The sequence below is a fragment of the Balaenoptera musculus genome, chromosome 3, assembly GCF_009873245.2.
Source record: "Balaenoptera musculus isolate JJ_BM4_2016_0621 chromosome 3, mBalMus1.pri.v3, whole genome shotgun sequence".
NCBI lineage: Eukaryota > Metazoa > Chordata > Mammalia > Artiodactyla > Balaenopteridae > Balaenoptera > Balaenoptera musculus.
The window spans coordinates 135,206,226-135,225,633 of NC_045787.1; the positions used below are offsets into that span (position 1 = coordinate 135,206,226).

General features: G+C 46.7%; 1 protein-coding gene across 3 annotated transcripts in view; it reads left to right on the forward strand.

Annotated features, from left to right (window-relative positions):
- The window catches only part of SLIT3 (slit guidance ligand 3), a 618,363-nt gene that overhangs the window by 577,075 nt on the left and 21,880 nt on the right, over positions 1–19,408 (forward strand). For all 3 annotated transcript variants that reach the window (XM_036848363.1, XM_036848365.1, XM_036848366.1), the window contains 3 exons: positions 2,210–2,347; positions 9,096–9,336; positions 11,356–11,486. In XM_036848363.1, coding sequence (XP_036704258.1) covers positions 2,210–2,347; positions 9,096–9,336; positions 11,356–11,486 — 510 coding nt within the window. The remainder of the gene's footprint in view (positions 1–2,209; positions 2,348–9,095; positions 9,337–11,355; positions 11,487–19,408) is intronic.

The window sequence follows — 19,408 nt, forward strand, 5'->3', positions numbered from 1 at the left end:
TTTAGAAAAAAGATAAAGGCAAAACATTGGAGGACAACAGGGAATGCAGGTTATACCACCAGATGCTTGTCTTTGGCTGATGAAGAAATGTTGTAGAGATCCTCGCTATTGGAGGTGAGGTCCACGAACCAGCAGTGTCAGTATCCCATGGGAGCTTGTTGGGAATGCTAATTCCCAGGCCCCACCCAGACTCCCTGAATCAGAAGCTGCACTTTTAACAAGACCCCTGGGTGTTTCGTTTAGGAAGCGCAGGTGTGGAGAGGGCTGTAGCACTGGGAGAAAAGAAGGATGTAAACACGCCTTCCTCCAGACTTCCACTGCTTCTTCTGCGAGGGAGCATGGCTTCCCTAATTCCTCATAAAGACCTGCTCAGTAGGCTCGAACGCCATGCTTATCAGGCTGGGTTTTCCCCTGTAAATAGTGAGCAGCTCTTATTGCCTTGGAGAAGCTCATACAGCTTGAGTTGCTCTGCAGGTACTTCTTAGAATTCAGGAGACACAAACACAGATGCCTGCTGGGGCCAGGTTTAACCCTAGCAGAGGCCTGGCCTGCGATATATTGAGCATGTGCCCCCAAAAGGCATCCCCGAGCTGTTCCTTTAAAAGACTAGGAAGGAATGGGGGCTAAGATGTGAAAGTTTGCACCTTCTGGTGCAGCAATAGGTCACATATTTCAAATTTACCCATCAGATAAGTAAAGGTAAAGAGGTCAGATCTTAGCAGATTTCACAGCTTTTGGACGCAGGTCCAGTAAATCCTCAGATTCTAGAACTCGCCCCCCCTCCAGGGACACCCCACCCCCTGAGTATCTTACCTTGCCGTGAATCCACAGCATGCACCATGTTCTGGCAGCCCCAGCACTGCCAGGGTCTACTTGTGATTCCAGCCCACTTCCAGCCATGCTAAAGGGGGTGGAGGGAGGAGAGGGAGGAGGGAGGACTATCCCTTTGCCCTGATGCTTCCCCAGTCAGGCTCCTGCGTCACATAAGTATTCCAAGGTCTCACTTCCCTCCCACCTGGCCACCCCTACCGCACCTTCCCCTGCCCGTACCACCTTCCTCCTCTGACTTGGATAGGCTGTGGTTATTATTTACACTCCGCCCAGCAGAATTCAGCCAGTGAGCCCAGAGAGGTGTGCAGGAGCCAGGAAGCATTTGTGTTCACACATGCCTGTGTGCTGAAGCCGCTGTGAGTAAGGTGGTACACCTTTGGTGTCTTCCTTGCTGGGACTTCGGCACGTTGTCATCCCAGACAGAGGAGCCCAGAGATGCGTGTCTCAGGCCCATGTTTAGGGAGACCCGCCGCAGCAGCCGTCTCTGGCCGGGTTGAAACCTGGGCCAGCGAGGATGTGATGGAGCTGCTGACACCATGCTCCCCAGGGAGGGGCGGGTCAGCCTGCAGGGCCTGGGTTGGGCCAGTAGCTCCCATCCTCTCCCCTGGGGACCAGGAGGCATTTATCAAATGCAAAGGGATTCACCTTCTTATATCAGCCCGAATCTCTGGGGAAAAATGAACAAACAATAGAATAGAATCAAAGGGAGTGCCAACAGCATCATTTCTTCATCATCCTTATCAGCACCTTCTACATATCACACTGACTGTTTACTCGGTGTGGATCCAGTGCCCTGCACAGAGTGTATCACTTAATTTTTAAAACCGCTGTTAAGAGGTGAAGTTATTGATCATCAGTCACACTGAAAAGTGAAGAAACTGAAACACAGAGAGGCAGTGAGTGCCAGATACACCGAGAACAGGATCTGACACACGTAAGTGTAAACAAAGTATCACTGACACACGTAAGTGTTACACGGTGGGGGGCCTCAGGGAAGTCAGGTCAGCTCTCCTGGAGCCCTGGTTTCCTCCTGGTATTGGAGGGGGACCGACCCTCCTTCACAGGGTGCTGGGAGGCCTTAGCAAGGCACTCTGTGAAAGGTGCTTAGCCCAGTGCCTGGCACAAAGGCAGGCTAAGCTGAATATTAGTTCTATGTAGACAGTGGTAGATCCAAGCCAAAACCTGTGTGACCGCAGCCCTGCACTCCTCAGCCGGCTCCTGACAAGATGCCCCGTGTGAAGCAGGCAGACATCGGCTTGCAGTGACCAGAGGCTGTGGACGGCCCATGAGACCCACTGCAGGCCAGGTTTTGGGGAGCCCGCAAGAGCTGCAGGGACTTGGCCGGGCCATAGAACAGCTTCGCTCCACTGTGTTCCAGGTGCGAATGTCTCCCTGGCTACAGCGGGAAGCTCTGCGAGGTGAACAGTGACGACTGCACAGCCCACAGGTGCCGCCATGGGGCCCAGTGCGTGGATGCGGTCAACGGCTACACGTGCATGTGTCCCCAGGGCTTCAGGTATGGTCAAGCGGCCGGATGGCGGGGGGGCAGCGGGCTGGGGGCTGGGGGCTGGTGGGCCCAGGCAGCCAGGGTGGAGACCCAGACAGCCCTAGCCCTAGGTCTCTGTGGTGCCTTTATTCCCCCAAACCTTCTTCAGCCCTTCCAAGTGCCAGAGCAGACCTTGTTCACCCCATGCTGTAGATGGAAAAAAAGAGGTACCCAAGGCAACCACGTGGATGTCGGACTTAGGGTCCAGCTCATAGTATGTCAAACTTGGGCGTGATTCCGTCTAACGAAAGATGCTACCGTTTTGGAGCCCAGCTTGGAGGGTGTGGGTAGGCACATGGCCACGCTGGCAGGAGTCTTCTTTCTGGGCTGGAGAACAAAAACAGTATGGTGCCCTAATGGCAGGAAAATGGAGGCGAATGGGAGGGTTTGGGGGTCAGTCATTGGAATCAGTGAAGCCAGGGAGAGAAAGGGGAGACTGGAGGCCCTGGCCAGGTGGTCAGATGTCTGTGGGGTACGTGGAAGGGGTATGAGGGTGCCGGCTCTCGCGCCCACACTGACTGGAAGGGAAGGGCCCAGGGGGGCCTGGAGGGGAGGCAGGGGCCACTTAAGGGGGGTCAGACTGGGGGACAGTCCTGTATACATGTCAGTACTCATGGAGGTACAGATCTGACTGTGCAGCCGAGCCCTGGTCATAGACTCTGAGAACGTGAGCCTGGAAGGAACCATGAGTTCTCAAGGCAGTTGGTTCCAAAGCCTGATTGAGACCATCTGCATGCGAGGCTTGTGAAAATATAAGTTCCAGAGCCCCACCCCAGAGCTACGAAATTAGAATTTGGGGTGGGGAGAAGGAGCTGGAAACCCACACTTAAAAAATTTTTTTTTCAATTGTGGTTGTGGTAAAATGCACATAACACAAAATTTACCATCTTAAGCATTTTTAAATGTACAGTAAGTACATTCATATTGCCGTGCAAACATCACCACCATCCATCTCCAGAACTCGTTTTGTTTTTTTTTTTGGCTGTGTTGGGTCTTCATTGCTGCACGTGGGCTTTCTCTAGTTGCTGCGAGTGCGGGCTACTCTTTTTTTTTTCTTTTTTTACCATCTTTATTGGAGTATAATTGCTTTACAATGGTGTGTTAGTTTCTGCTGTATAACAAAGTGAATCAGCTATACGTATACATATGTCCCCATATCCCCTCCCTCTTGCATCTCCCTCCCACCCTCCCTATCCCACCCCTCTAGGTGGTCACAAAGCACCGAGCTGACCTCCCTGTGCTATGCAGCAGCTTCCCACTAGCTATTTTACATTTGGTAGTGTATATATGTCCATGCCACTCTCTCACTTTGTCCCAGCTTACCCTTCCCCACCCACGTCCTCAAGTCCATTCTCTATGTCTGCATCTTTATTCCTGTCCTGCCCCTCGGTTCATCAGTACCTTTTCTTTTTTTTAGATTCCATATATATGTGTTAGCATACGGTATTGGTTTTTCTCTTTCTGACTTTACTTCACTCTGTATGACAGACTCTAAGTCCATCCACCGCACTACAAATAACTCAATTTCATTTCTTCTTATGGCTGAGTAATATTCCATTGTATATATGTGCCACATCTTCTTTATCCATTCATATGTCAATGGACACTTGGGTTGCTTCCATGTACTGGCTATTGTAAGTAGTGCTGCAGTGAACATTATGGTACATGACTTGTTTTGAATTATGGTTTTCTCAGGGAATATGCCCAGTAGTGGGATTGCTGGGTCATATGGTAGTTCTATTTTTAGTTTTTTAAGGAACCTCCTCCATACTGTTCTCCATAGTGACCGTATCAATTTACATTCCCACCAACAATGCAAGAGGGTTCCCTTTTCTCCACACCCTCTCCAGCATTTATCATTTGTAGATTTTTTGATGATGGCCATTCTGACCAGTGTGAGGTGATACCTCATTGTAGTTTTGATTTGCATTTCTCTAATGATTAGTGATGTTAAGCATCCTTTCATGTGGTTGTTGCCAATCTGTATATCTTTGGAGAAATGTCTATTTAGGTCTTCTGCCCATTTTTGGATTGCGCTGTTTGTTTTTTTGATATTGAGCTGCATGAGCTGCTTGTATATTTTGGAGATTAATCCTTTGTCAGTTTCTTCGTTTGCAAATATTTTCTCCCATTCTGAGGGTTGTCTCTTCATCTGGTTTATGGTTTCCTTTGCTGTGCAAAAGTTTTAAGTTTCATTAGGTCCCATGTGTTTATTTTTGTTTTTATTTCCATTTCTCTAGGACGTGGGTCAAAAAGGATCTTGCTGTGATTCATGTCATAGAGTGTTCTGCCTATGTTTTCCTCTAAGAGTTTATATTACAGTGTCTGGCCTTACATTTAGGTCTTTAATCCATTTTGAGTTTATTTTTTTATACGGTGTTAGGGAGTGTTCTAATTTCATTCTTTTACATGTAGCTGTCTAGTTTTCCCAACACTACTTATTGATGAGGCTGTCTTTTCTCCATTGTATATTCTTGCCTCCTTTATCAAAGACAAGGTGACCATATGTGCGTGAGTTTATCTCTGGGCTTTCTATCCTGTTCCATTGCTCTATATTTCTATTTTTGTGCCAGTACCATATTATCTTGATTACCGTAGCTTTGTAGTATAGTCTGAAGTCCGGGAGCCTGAGTCCTCCAGCTCCGTTTTGCTTTCTCAAGATTGCTTTGGCTATTTGGGGTCTTTTGTGTTTCCATACAAATTGTAAAATTTTTTGTTCTAGTTTTGTGAAAAATGCCGTTGGTAGTTTGATAGGGATTGCATTGAATCTGTAGATTGCTTTGGGTAGTAGAGTCATTTTCACAATATTGATTCTTCCAATCCAAGAACACGGTATATCTCTACATCTGTTTGTATCGTCTTTAATTTCTTTCATCAGTGGCTTATAGTTTTTTGCATACAGGTCTTTTGTCTCCTTAGGTAGGTTTATTCCTAGGTATTTTATTCTTTATGTTGCAGTGGTAAATGGGAGTGTTTCCTTAATTTCTCTTTCTGATTTTTCATCATTAGTGTATAGGAATGCAAGAGATTTCTGTGCATTAATTTTGTATCCTGCTACTTTACCAGATTCATTGATTAGCTCTAGTAGTTTTCTGGTAGCATCTTTAGGATTCTCTATGTATAGTATCATGTCATCTGCAAACAGTGACAGTTTTACTTCTTCTTTTCTGATTTGGATTCCTTTTATTTCTTTTTTTCTCTGATTGCTGTGGCTAAAACTTCCAAAACTATGTTGAATAATAGCAGTGAGAGTGGGCAACCTTGTCTTGTTCCTGATCTTACTGGAAATGGTTTCAGTTTTTCACCATTGAGGAAAATGTTGGCTGTGGGTTTGTCATATATGGCCTTTATTATGTTGAGGAAAGTTCCCTCTATGCCTACTTTCTGGAGCATTTTTATCATAAATTGGTGTTGAATTTTGTTGAAAGCTTTCTCTGCCTCTATTGAGATGATCATATGGTTTTTCTCCTTCAGTTTGTTAATATGGTGTATCACGTTGATTGATTTGTGTATATTGAAGAATCCTTGCATTCCTGGGATAAACCCCACTTGATCATGGTGTATGATCCTTTTAATGTGTTGTTGGATTCTGTTTGCTAGTATTTTGTTGAGGATTTTTGCATCTATGTTCATGAGTGATATTGGTCTGTAATTTTCTTTTTTTGTTGTATCTTTGTCTGGTTTTGGTATCAGGGTGATGGTGGCCTCGTAGAATAAGTTTGGGAGTGTTCCTCCCTCTGCTATATTTTGGAAGAGTTTGAGAAGGATAGGTGTTAGCTCTTCTCTAAATGTTTGATAGAATTCTCCTGTGAAGCCATCTGGTCCTGGGCTTTTGTTTGCTGGCAGATTTTTAATCACAGTTTCAATTTCAGTGCTTGTGATTGGTCTGTTTATATTTTCTATTTCTTCCTGGTTCAGTCTTGGAAGGTTATGCTTTTCTAAGAAGTTGTCCATTTCTTCCAGGTTGTCCACTTTATTGGCATATAGTTGCTTGTAGTAATCTCTCATGATCCTGTGTATTTCTGCAGTGTCAGTTGTTACTTTTTCATTTCTAATTCTGTTAATTTGAGTCTTGTCCCTTTTTTTCTTGATGAGTCTGGCTAATGGTTTATCAATTTTGTTTATCTTCTCTAAGAACCAGCTTTTAGTTTTATTGATCTTTGCTATTGTTTCCTTCATTTCTTTTTCATTTATTTCTTTTTTTAAAATAAATTTACTTATTTTATTTATTTATTTTTGCCTGTGTTGGGTCGTTGTGGTGCTCAGGCTTCTCACTGCGGTGCCTTCTCTTGTTACAGAGCATGGGCTTTAGGCACGCGGGCTTCAGTAGTTGCGGCACACAGGCTCAGTAGTTGTGGCTCATGGGCTCTAGAGCGCAGGCTCAGTAGCTGTGGTGCAGAGGCTTAGTTGCTCTGCGGCATGTGGGATCTTCCTGGACCAGGGATCAAACCCGTGTCTCCTGCATTGGCAGGCAGATTCTCAACCTCTGCACCACCAGGGAAGCCCTTTTTCATTTATTCCTGATCTGATCTTTATGATTTCTTTCCTTCTGCTAACTTTCGGGGTTTTTTGTTCTTCTTTCTCTAATTGCTTTAGGTTTAAGTTTAGGTTGTTTATTTGAGATTCTTCTTGTTTCTTTAGGTAGGCTTGTATTGCTATAAACTTCCCTCTTAGAACTGCTTCTGCTGCATCCCATAGGTTTTGGGTCATCGTGTTTTCATTGTCATTTGTTTCTAGGTATTTTTTCATTTCCTCTTTGATTTCTTCAGTGATCTCTTGTTTATTTAGTAGCATATTGTTTAGCCTCCATGTGTTTGTTTTTTTTTTTTACAGTTTTTTTCCTGTAATTGATATCTAGTCTCATAGCGTAGCAGTTGGAAAAGATACCTGATACAATTTCAATTTTCTTAAATTTACCAAGGCTTGATTTGTGACCCAAGATATGATCTATCCTGGAGAATGTTCCACGAGCACTTGACAAGAAAGTGTATTCTTTTTGGATGGAATGTCCTATAAATATCAATTAAGTCCATCTTGTCTAATGTGTCATTTAAAGCTTGTGTTTCCTCATTTATTTTCATTATGGATGATCTGTTCATTGGTGAAAGTGGGGTGTTAAAGTCCCCTACTATGATTGTGTTACTGTCGATTTCCCCTTTTATGGCTGTTAGCATTTGCCTTACGTATTGAAGTGCTCCTATGTTGGGTGCGTATTTACAATTGTTATATCTTCTTCTTGGATTGATCCCTTGATCATTATGTAGTGTCCTTCCTTGTCTCTTGTAATAGTCTTTGTTTTAAAGTCTATTTTGTCTGATATGAGAATTGCTACTCCAGCTTTCTTTTGATTTCCATTTGCATGGAATATCTTTTTCCATCCCCTCACTTTCAGTCTGTATGTGTCCCTAGATCTGAAGTGGGTCTCTTGTAGATAGCATATATACAGGTCTTATTCGTCTATCCATTCAGCCAGTCTATGTCTTTTGGTTGGAGCATTTAATCCATTTACATTTAAGGTAATTATCAATGTGTATGTTCCTATTACCATTTTCTTAATTGTTTTGTGTTTGTTTTTGTAGGTCTTTTCCTCCTCTTGTGTTTCCTGCCTAGAGAAGTTCCTTTAGCATTTGTTGTAAAGCTGGTTTGGTGGTGCTGAATTCTCTTAATGGGCGCTACTCTTCGTTGTGGTGTGTGGGCTTCTCATTGTGGTGGCTTCTCTTGTTGCAGAGCACGGGCTCTACGCATGCAGGCATAGTAGTTGCAGCACGTGGGCTGAGTAGTTGCAGCACATGGGCTCTAGGGCACACGGGCTTCAGTAGTTGCAGCACATGGGCTCAGTAGTTGTGGCTTGTGGGCTCTAGAGCGCAGGCTCAGTAGTTGTGGTGCACGGGCTTAGTTGCTGCATGGCATGTGGGATCTTCCTGGACCAGGTATTGAACCCATGTCCCCTGAATTGGCAGGCAGATTCTTATCCACTGCGCCACCAGGGAACTCCTCCAGAACTCTTTTCATCTAGCAAACTGAAACTCTGTACCCAATTAAACAACATTTTCCCGTTCCCCCTCCCCTGGCCCCAGCAGCCACCATTCTTCTTTAATTTATTGGCCGCACCACGTGGCGTGTGGGATCTTAGTTCCCTGGCCGGGGATTGAACCCACACCCCCTGCGCTGGAAGCATGGAGTCTTAACCCCTGGACCACCAGCGAAGTCCCCCGGCAGCCACCATTCTACTTTCTGTTTCCATGAGTTTAACCACTCTGGGTACTTCATATGAGTGGAATCAGACAGCATTTGTCTTTTTCTATCTGCTTCTTTGGCTTAGTATAATCTCCTCAAGGTCCATCCATACTGTAGCATGTGTCAGAATGCCCTTTTCAAGGCTGAGTGTTATTCCCTTGTGTGTATGTGCCCCGTTTTGCTTATCCAGTGATCCATGGCTGGATGAGAATCTGTACTTTCAACAAATTCATCGCAGGCAATTCTGATGACACTGAAATTGAGGACCTGTGCTCTAGTCTGACCCCATTATTTTAAAAATGGGAAATCTGGGGCTTAGAGAAGGATCAGGCCTTGCCCCAGTCACTAGCAGGGCTGGAACTAGTCTCAGTTCCCTCTCATGCCATGGTCTCTGCTAGCGGCTCTTTGGCCTAAATAACTTGATGTCTCCTCTCACTGTTCCCCATCTTCCCTCCCCCCATCCTCCTCTCCTCCCTCCCAGCGGGCTCTACTGTGAGCATCCCCCGCCCATGGTCCTGCTACAGACAAGCCCCTGCGACCAGTACGAGTGCCAGAACGGGGCCCAGTGCATCGTGGTGCAGCAGGAGCCCACCTGCCGCTGCCCCCCGGGCTTCGCCGGCCCAAGGTGCGAGAAGCTCATCACCGTCAACTTCGTGGGCAAGGACTCCTACGTGGAACTGGCCTCCGCCAAGGTCCGGCCCCAGGCCAACATCTCCCTGCAGGTGCGCCCCACCCACCCAGCCCTTGGAAGGACCCTAACATACCCCCAAGCTCTGATTGTTCCGAGAACAGCTGGGATGCCCCAGATCGCAGCAGTCCTGCCCGCTTCCCTACACATCATAAGGGACAACACTCAGCTTGGGGGGACGGGGACCAGCTCTGTCCAGAGGGTTCTATAGACAGCTCCTGACCAGCTCTCACTGCACAGAGCAGCCCCCACTCCAGCCTCATTCATTCTTTTCTCTAGGAAATATTCATTCCACTATTACATGCCAGACACTGTGCACTGGGGATTCAGTGGTGGACAAGACAGGCAAAGCCCCTTGCCCAGGGCAGGATGACAAGAAAAGGGACAATGACAACCCTGGGTGTTGTGGGAGCACATGGGCGGGGCAGTGATCCCAGCCTGCTGGGAAGAATCAGGGAAGGCTCCCCAGAGGCAATGAGAACTAAGCTGAGATCTGAAGGATGAGTAGGAGTTTGCCTGGAGAAGGGCAGAAGGGTGAGGGGCTGATGGTGCAGGATGAAGGGGGGTGGTGCATTCGAGCCTCAGAGATCAGCATGTGCAAAGGCCCAGAGGCACAAGGGAGCAGGGCATTTTTCAGGGAACAGGAAACCATTCAGTATGAACCAAATTCTTTTCCAACTAACTTCTGTCAAGTTCCTTACCTATGGACCTGACTAGTTCTTCCAGACTACATTTCTGGGTGACCTCAATGCTGTTGGGGGGCAGAGAGAGAAGGGAAGGGGTATGATAAAGAGCAGGCCCCTGCCTGTAGGCTCAGTGGGCAGGGGGGACCCCAGAGACACAGCTAGAGGGTGCAGGCCAGTTAGTGGCTCCACCACATAGCATTCGCTAAGGCCCTTTCTTCCTCTGGTTATGGCCACACTAGCCCAGGTTTAACCTTATGGAGAAAATATTCATTCAACAAAGAGCCACTGGGCATCCACCCCTGCCAGGTACCATTTGAGGCACTGGGGCTGCAGAGATGTATGAAAGTTCACACGGCCTCACCTCGTGGAGCCTACAGTCCAGTGGGCAGGCCTCTGAGATGGGGGTTGACCCCAGGCGCACACAAGAAAGAAGCTCTGGTTGCCACCACTGCCCTCGCCCCTGGTCCTCTCATTGCCCTCCTGCCTTCCTCCCTCAGTCCCAGCCACCCAGGGACGCAAGTGTTACATCCCAATAACCAGAGCAGCACCCAGTGCCCCGGACAGCCCAGTGTCCTATCAGACCCCCTGCTCACCGTCAGCTTCGTGGGCAAGGGCTCCTACGTGGACCTGGCCTCTGCCAAGGTCTGGCCCCAGGCCAACATCAGCTGCTCCTGGGCTGGGCAGTGGGGGCCAAGAGGCTGGTCAGAGAGCCCCACCCCTCGTGCCCTGTGCCTGGCAAACAGACGCCCTCTGGGCAGCAGCTTTGAAACCAGTGCTTCTCAGCCTGGCAACACTTTAGAATCTCCTGGGGCACTTTGTATCTTTGCCTGGCTCTGGCCTCTAGAGATCTGTATGCAAGTGGTTTGAGGTGAAGCCCCAGACACTGTGTTTTAAAAAATTCCCTAGGTGACACTTAACACAGTGCCTGGTTCATAGTAAACACAGAATTAAGTAGTAACAGGTAGTGTTTTGTTTATAATTATTATTATACTTTATATAGAGACACCAAGGCCCCAAGAGGCTAGATCAGAGCTCAGGGCTCCAGGCATTTTTATATATGTGTACACACACACAGACACACACACACACACAGACACACACACACACACACACACATGTACATAAAAACATAGCAGCACATAAAGGGGACTCCATAAATATTTGTTGAATTGCTCAATCAGCATTTGCTGGAGCATTAAGTATAGGCCTTCCTTGTGGAAATGAACAGACTAGATAAAGGAGGAAATAAGGATATGAATTCAGATCCAGGGTTCGTTCAGAAGAGGCCACCTGGAAGAGGGCTCTGTGAGGCGGGGACGGGAGAGGTGGGGACTCAGGGGAGCCCTGACCCTCATGACTCCCTCCAGGTGGCCACGGACAAGGACAACGGCATCCTTCTCTACAAGGGAGACAATGACCCCCTGGCACTGGAGCTGTACCAGGGCCATGTGAGGCTCGTCTACGACAGCCTGAGCTCCCCGCCGACCACGGTGTACAGGTGAGGACCACAGTCCCGCCCCCATAGCACAAGCCCCCTCGCACCTTCGCGCCTGCTTCCAGCACTAGGAGAAGATGCCAGGACGGCTTTGGTGCCGCCTCTCCCTGCCCCCCACACACACACTTTCCGCTGGCACAGAGTGGCGGGTGGGAGCAAGAGAGGCGGTCTCGGAGGAAGAGGCAGGAGTGGAAGGGAGGAAGGCAGACCCCGTGGGGAGATGACACCTCATTACCATAAGGTAAATGGCCAGCTGGCTACTGGGCCGGAGCCTGTGCTCCAATGGGGACGAGGCTGCTTAACGAGATGCCCTTTTCAAAATGTCATCCTAATCTTGTATTAGTTTAAGAAAGAAAACGGGGGTGGGGGGGAGATGAGCATGGAACTCAAGGGGAAGAAATTCCAGAGCACAGAGGGAGCAGGACTCCTCAAGTGACTTTCAAACCGTTCTAAAGGACAGTTTTTCCTAAACTTCAGTCTTTCCAACCATCACCCTGATTTTTACATTATCGGTATGTCAGCTGGGCTGTTACCTAACACACTACCTTACGTCGGCTTTAAATCTGTTCCCTTTTTAAATTTAGCTTCAGCTTGAGTAATATCATCTGTGAAATCACAGCTCTGCCAGTTCAACATGTTAGAATTTTTTCCTACTTCTCAGTAAAATGAATTCTAAACTATTAACATTTAAAGATTATTTTAGTTATAAATATTTTTATAATACTTATAGAAGTAGCTCCTCAAGTGAGAACTGTTTGTCTGTGTTACACTTAAAATCACATAGAACCTCCCGTGGAAGGAGAGCCATTACTTGGGGAAAGCATAGGATGTGAGAGAGACCCACATCCAGAGGCCAGCCCTTCCCCTCTGGAAGCGAGAGCACATTTGATCAGCGTGAGTGAAGGGCAGCATTTTTTCCCAATAACTAAATCCCTTCTTCAATCAAAACTTTACATGGAACTCCATCATATTAAACGCACAGAAGCAAAGCTGCCCTGCAGAGCTGGGGGGAGCCAAGTTTCCTCCTTCACACCAACTCTCACGAAGGCCCCCAGTACGCCTCCAACAAACCCAGTTGAAAACCATTGGTGCAAACCAGTGGTTCTCGAGGTGAAGCCCCAGAGTGGCAACAGCAGCCAGGAACTTGTTAGAAAAATGCACATCTTCAGACCCCACCCCAGACCTACCGACCGAAGCTCTGGGGTCGGGCCCAGCCACCGGTTTTAAGGAGCCTCTAGGTGATTCTGAGAAGTGCTAGCTTACCCGCAAAGGCTTCCTGGAGAAGGAGCCATGTGCAAGGGGTCTTGAAGAATTTGTGTGATCAGGGAGAGCAGTGGGCCGGCAGGCTGGGAGAACAGCAGCGACAAGCCTGAGGGACAATGAAAAGGCAGCGACCAGAGCAGAAGGGTCACGACAGAGGGTGGCAGGAGGCAAGACCAGCCAGGTTAGGACAGCAGGTACCATGGATGTCCCGGGAGCCTCAGAGTTCCCTGGAGCCAGGGCCTCCTAACATCTCTGTTCCTGGGGCTGCTGGTCATGGGTGAAGTGCAGGGGAGAGAGAGCCGGGGGTGGGGCCAGGGCAGCCCTACATAAAGCCTGGGGCATCAGACACATCTGGGCTTGGCCAAGTTACTCCACCTCTTGCCTCCGTGTTCTCCCCGGTGTGCTGCGCATGACAACACCACGTCCCTCCAGGGGTGTTCCTGGGGGCTGGGGGTTGAGAAAGCACTTCGCAAGTTGAGCCTGTACGTGGGCAGGTGAAGGACAGAAGGTGACAGCCAGACTCTGGAGCAGCTGGGCTCTGTCCAGAGCTTGGGGACCTTCCCCGCCCTTCCCACACTGATGTTAGCTGTTGGTTTGGTAGAGAGGTGTGTTGTTGGTAGGAATGTTGGAACGCTCTGCTGTTGTCTTAATCAGGGTGGGAATGAATCAGGAACCCAGAGAATTGCCATCTCCAGCCCTTGTCAGGGAGTCAGGTGAGAGTTAGCAGGTGGCCCTGGGGAGACCCCTGGCCCCTTCTCTTACCCATGGGAGGAACCAAGTAAAGGATGTCCCTGCCAGGATCCTCATGCCAAGCCTGGTGACAGATATTTAGTGCCCTTCAGCCCCAAATCCTAAAGGGCCCAAGTCTCTTAAGAATCTTGTGTTAAAAATGGTTTTGCGGGAACTTCCCTGGTGGTCCAGTGGCTAAGATTCCGAGCTTCCGATGCAGGGGGCGGGTTTGATCCCTGATCGGGGAACTAAGATACCACGTGCCATGCAGCGCAGCCAAAAAAAAAATGGTTTTGCATCCAAATACTTTTCTCTAGGCAGCCCTGCTTTTGCCCCAACACTGCACGCTTTCACTCACCTCAGTAACATCTCTCAGGCGTTGTTACTGAATCAGGGCCAGGTGCTTGCCGCTCAAAAATCAATACTCGAGAGAGAGAGGCAAATGTTGGTAGAAAGGAAAGTTGCTTTTAATCAGAATGCTGGCAATCTGGGGAGATGATGGACTCAGTGTCCCCCAAAAACCACATCGGAAGATTCCGCTTGGCCGTGAAAGTTTTTAAAGGGAAAAACGGAAGCAGTCTCAGTTAATCATCGAGACGGGGGGGTCACAGTCATCAACATCTCCTACTATGTGCAGACTTGTCGACTTCTTGTGATTTTTCTTTAGATGCTATCTTGCTTACACAGTTTGTTTGTGAGATTACTGAAGGGGAAGCTAGGGAAGAGATCTGGTCATCTGTTAATTACTTATTCATTTCTACTTCTTTGATCTGTGGAAAGAACCAACAGATTAGGCAAAGTATTATGTGATCAAAAGATCTGAAAGGTGTGCTTGGGCTGGAGATGAGTAGAGCATGGGGGTGCAAGTTTAAGGTTAGTGACAAGACAAAGGGGGCCTCCTGCAGAGAGCTCTTGCCTGCCAGAAGCTGCTTACAGCACCTCGTGTGGGTCCTGGGCTGGGTGTAGGAGCCACAGCGTTCAGGAAAACACAATCCAGGGAGGAAGGCAGACATGTAAATAAGCAACTGTTGCCTGAGCAGGATAAAACAGGTCTCACAGGAGACGCCAGTGCATGCTGTGGGCACAGTGAAGAAGCAGCAGATAGCTGGTTCTGCTTAGAGGACCAGGAAAGGCTCCCTGGAGGAAGAGGTGATGTTTGAGCTGAGACGTGAGCTGTGGCTCGTGAGCATTTCCGCAGGCTGAGAAGTGAGGAGGCTCTGGGGAAGGGGAGACTCCATCGGTACGCAAGGAGGCCATGCCGGGGTTAACAGAGGGCACGGGCCCAGCTGATCAGCAGCTGATGGGACCAGGAGGCCATCCCAGCCTCACAATGAGATCTCCTCCTCAGAGTCACAGCAGCGAGCTCTGGCCTCCAAAGCCTCAGAGCCAGGGAGGCAAACCAAGGCTGGTCTACTCAGGGGAGGTGGCAGCCTGCAGACTTCTGCCCACCGCGGCCCCCAGCAGGGATGTACAAGCCTGGAGCAGCTGGGTTCCGTGCCCTCCTTCCTGGGGGTGCCCAGCGGGAGTCACAGGTGGTGAGGTTCTATTCCAGGCCCGAGGGAAATACACAAAAACCCACCCAAGGCCTACCTGCCCCGGAATGGGGACAGACTGCACTGTTCCTCACTTCCAAGATTTGTCTGAGGAGCAAACTCCCCTGCCTGCAAGGCCCAAGGGGCTGAATGAGCTGACAGACTTGGGGGAAATGAGGCCCAATAGGGAGTGGTGGGGACTGTGGTAGCCTGGAGGGTATGGCTCTCACAGATGCAGCTGTGTGGGAAAGCGGATTCTCAAAAGAAGCTAGAAATTCAGGGTTTCTATGTAAAATGCTTCAGGGCTTAAATGTTGGCCATTTTAAAACACCCCAGGAGACCTCTCTTTGGCAAGCAGTGCATGCTCCCTTTGTCTTAATTACCACTAAACCCATCCATTGCCAGGTCTTTTTCTCATCCGCAAGCCCCGGACGTGCGTCATCACTCCTGTTTTAGAGATGAGAAACTTGATGTTCAGATGCATCCTTGGCACAGAGGCCAGGAAGTGGCAGAGCTGGGATTTAGATCCAGGCCAGGCTCCCACCAGAACCCGCTCTCCCACATGCTGGGGCATGAAAGGCGGGGCCTAGAGAGGGAGTATGGCCCTGCTCCGATGGTCCAGGAGTCCGGGGTTGCTGCGGTGCGGGCTGAGGTCTCCGGCTGCTGCCTGACCGGAATCCCGGGAACTCTTTGTGAGGCTCTGTCGCCACCTAGTGGTCACACCTCAGCATCCAGGTGAGCACACCTAGCGCATCGAGGAATGACCATTCGTCCCAGGGTGGTGTGGGGTCCTGTGCCTTGGGAGCTTGGATTTGAGTCCTGCTTCTACCAGCCCCACTTTAAGACTTCAGACTAGACACAGTCTCTGAGCCTTAGGTCTCATTTCTAAAATGGAGGAAAAATGGTACATCCCACCTGGGGGTTGTTAGGGTTCAATGAGAGAATGCAAGTACCCAGCCTAGTTCAGCTCTCAACACATGTCTCCTCCCCCGGCCCACAACAATTGTTATTAAAAGCAGAAGAGAACTCTATGGGCCACTCTTGGCCAACATATGTTCTCACGCCAGTCCCAGACAGGGGCCGCCCAGCCTGGCTCTGGCACCGCCAAAGCTTCCCACCTCCCAGTCGATGCAGGTTCATCGAGCTTAGAGGATAACAACGAAGACTGTCAGAGCCCCTCTCTCCCCTGAAGTCCCTGAGTGTCTTTCCAGGAGACTAATTACTGGGCCCTGGAACCACAGTAGGATCATCTCTTTTAGAGTTCAGAGCAGGTTGGTTTTGAGTTTGTTTTCCTTTTCCCAATTTTCTTCTCTTTTGTAGCAGCAAAGCCATTTTTCCCATCCATACTTCAAAGGCCAAGATTTAAAATACATAAATAAATAAAAGTAGTAATAGAACCATTGTGATTTGCAAAGTGGTGGTGAGAAATCAGAACCTTCATCACCGCCCACATCAAACCTACAGGGACCCCCATTTGAAAACCACCAGCTTTAGGCATTATTTCCAGGAGACCCTGGTTAAAATATGCCAGGAAGAAGGTGACCTATTAACCCACAAGCACCTACTGGCACACACAAGGTTATGGGAAGTTTCCATTTGGAATCAATGCTTAATTTTTTTAATTGAGATATAGTTGATGCGTAACATTATATTGGTTTCAGGTGTACAACAATGATTCGATATTTGTGTATATTGTGAAATGATCACCACAGTAAGTCTAGTTAACATTCATCATCATATATAGTTATAATTCTTTTTCTTGTGATGAGAACTTTTAAGATCTACCGTCTTAGCAACTTTCAAATATAGAATATTATTAACTGTAGTCACCATGCTGTATATAACACCCCCAGGACTTATTTGTCTTATAGCTGGAAGTTTGTACCTTTTGACCCACCTCACCCATTTCGCCTACCCCCCACCCCTGGCAACAACCAGTCTTTCCTCTGAATCTACAAGCTCAGGTTTTTTCATTTTGTTTTGTTTTACAATAGATTCCACATATAAGTTAGGTCATATGGTATTTGCCTTTCTCTCTCTGACTTATTTACTTAGCATAATGCCCTCAAGGTCCATTCATGTTGTCACAAATGGTAAGGTCTGCTTCTTTTTTATGGCTGAATAGTATTCCATTGTACATACATATACACCACATTTTCTTTATCCATTCTTCCATTGATGGACACTTAGGTTGCTTCCATGTCTTGGCTATTGTATGTAATGTTACAATGGACGTGGAGGTGCAGATATTTAGTGAGTGTTTTTGTTTCCTTCAGATAAATATCCGGAAGTGGAACTGCTGGATCATATGGTAGTTTTAAGTTTTTGAGGAACCTTTATACTGCTTTCCATAGTGGCTGCACCAACTTACATTCCCTCTAATAGTGCACAAGAGTTCCCTTTTCTCCACATCCTCATGAACACTTGTTATCTCTTCTCCTTTTGATAGTAGCCATTCTAACAGGTGTGAGGTGACGTCTCATTGTGGTTGGGATGTACATTTCCCTGACACTTAGTGATGCTGAGCACCTTTTCATGTACCTGTTGGACATCTCTATGAATTCTTTGGGAAAATGTTTATTCAAATCTTCTGCCCATTTTTTTAATCTGTTTGGGTTTTTGCTGTTGAGATGTATGAGTTCTTTATATATTTTGGATATTAATCCCTTATCAGATATATGACTTGCAGATACTTTCTCCCATTTACTAGGTTGCCTTTTCATTTTGTTGATGATTTCCTTTGCTGCCCAGAAGCTTTTCAGTGTGGTGTAGTCCCACTTATTTTGTTTCTTGTGCTTTTTGGTGTCAAATCCAAAAAATCATCACCAAGACAATGTCAAGGAGCGTACCACCTATGTTTTCTTCTAGGAGTTTTATGGTTTCAGGTCTTATGTTCAAGTCCTTAATCCATTTTGAGTTAATTTTTGTGTATGGTGTAAGATAGTGGTACAGTTTCCTACTTTTGTATGTGGCTGCCCACTTTTCTCAGCACCATTTGTTGAAGAGGCTGTCCTTTCTGCTTTTTATATTCTTGGCTCCTTTGTTGTAAATTAATTGACCACATATGCATGAGTTTATTTCTGGACTCTCTATTCAGTTCCATTGATCTATGTGTCGGTTTTTATGCCGGTATTACACTATTTCGATTACTATAGTTTTGTAATATATATAGTTTGCAATCAGGGAGAGTGATGCCTCCAGCTTTTTCTTTCTCAAGATTGCTTTGGCTGTTCAGGGTCTTTTATGGTTTCATTCAAATTTTAGGATTGCTCTATTCCTGTGAAAAATGCCAGTGGACTTTTGATAGGGATTGCACTTAATCTGTAGATTGCTTTGGGTAGTACGAACATTTTAACACTACTGATTCTTCCAATCCACGAGCACTGAACATCTTTCCATTTATTTTTGTCTCCTTCACTTTCTTTCATCAATGTCTTAACAGTTTTAAGTGTACAGGTTTTATATCTCCTCAGTTAATTTTTTCTATGTATTTTATTCTTTTTGATGCGATTGTAAATGGGATTGTTTTCTTAATTTCTCTTTCTGATAGTTCACTATTAGTGTATAGAAATGCAACTGATTGCTTTTTGCTTTTTTTAATTGAAGTATTGTTGATTTACAGTGTTGTGTTAGTTTCTGGTGTACAGCAAAGTGATTCAGTTATGTGTATGTATAGGTGTGTGTGTCTGTGTATATATATATTCTTTTTCAGATTCTTTTCCCAGATAGGTTATTATAAAATATTAAGTATAGTTCTGTGTGCTATACAGTAGATCCTTGTTATTTATCTATTTTATATATAGTAGTGTGTATATATTACTACCAAATTCTTAATTTATCCCTCCCCCTGCACCTTTCCCCTTTGGTAACCGTAAGTTTGTTTTCTATGTGAGTCTGTTTCTGTTTTGTAAATAAATTCATTTGTGTCATTTTTTTGTAGATTCCACATATAAATGATAGCATATGATATTTGTCTTTCCCTGTCTGACATACTTCACTTACAGTGATAATCTCCAGGTCCATCCATGTTGCTGCAATTGGGATTATTTCATTCTTTTTTATGGCTGAGTAGTATTCCATTGTATATATGTACCACATCTTTATCCATTCATCTGCTGATGGACATTTAGGTTGCTTCCATGTCTTGGCTATTGTGAATAGCACTGCAACGAACACTGGGGCTGCAATGAACATGTATCTTTTTGAGTTATGGTTTTCTATGGATATATACCCAGGAGTGGGATTGCAGAATCATATGGTAGTCCTATTTTTAGTTTTTTAAGGAACCTCCAAACTGTTCTCCATAGTGGCTGTACCAAGTTACGTACTCACCAACAGTATAGAAGGGTTCCCTTTTCGCCACACCCTCTCCAGCATTTATTATTTGTGGACTTTTTGATG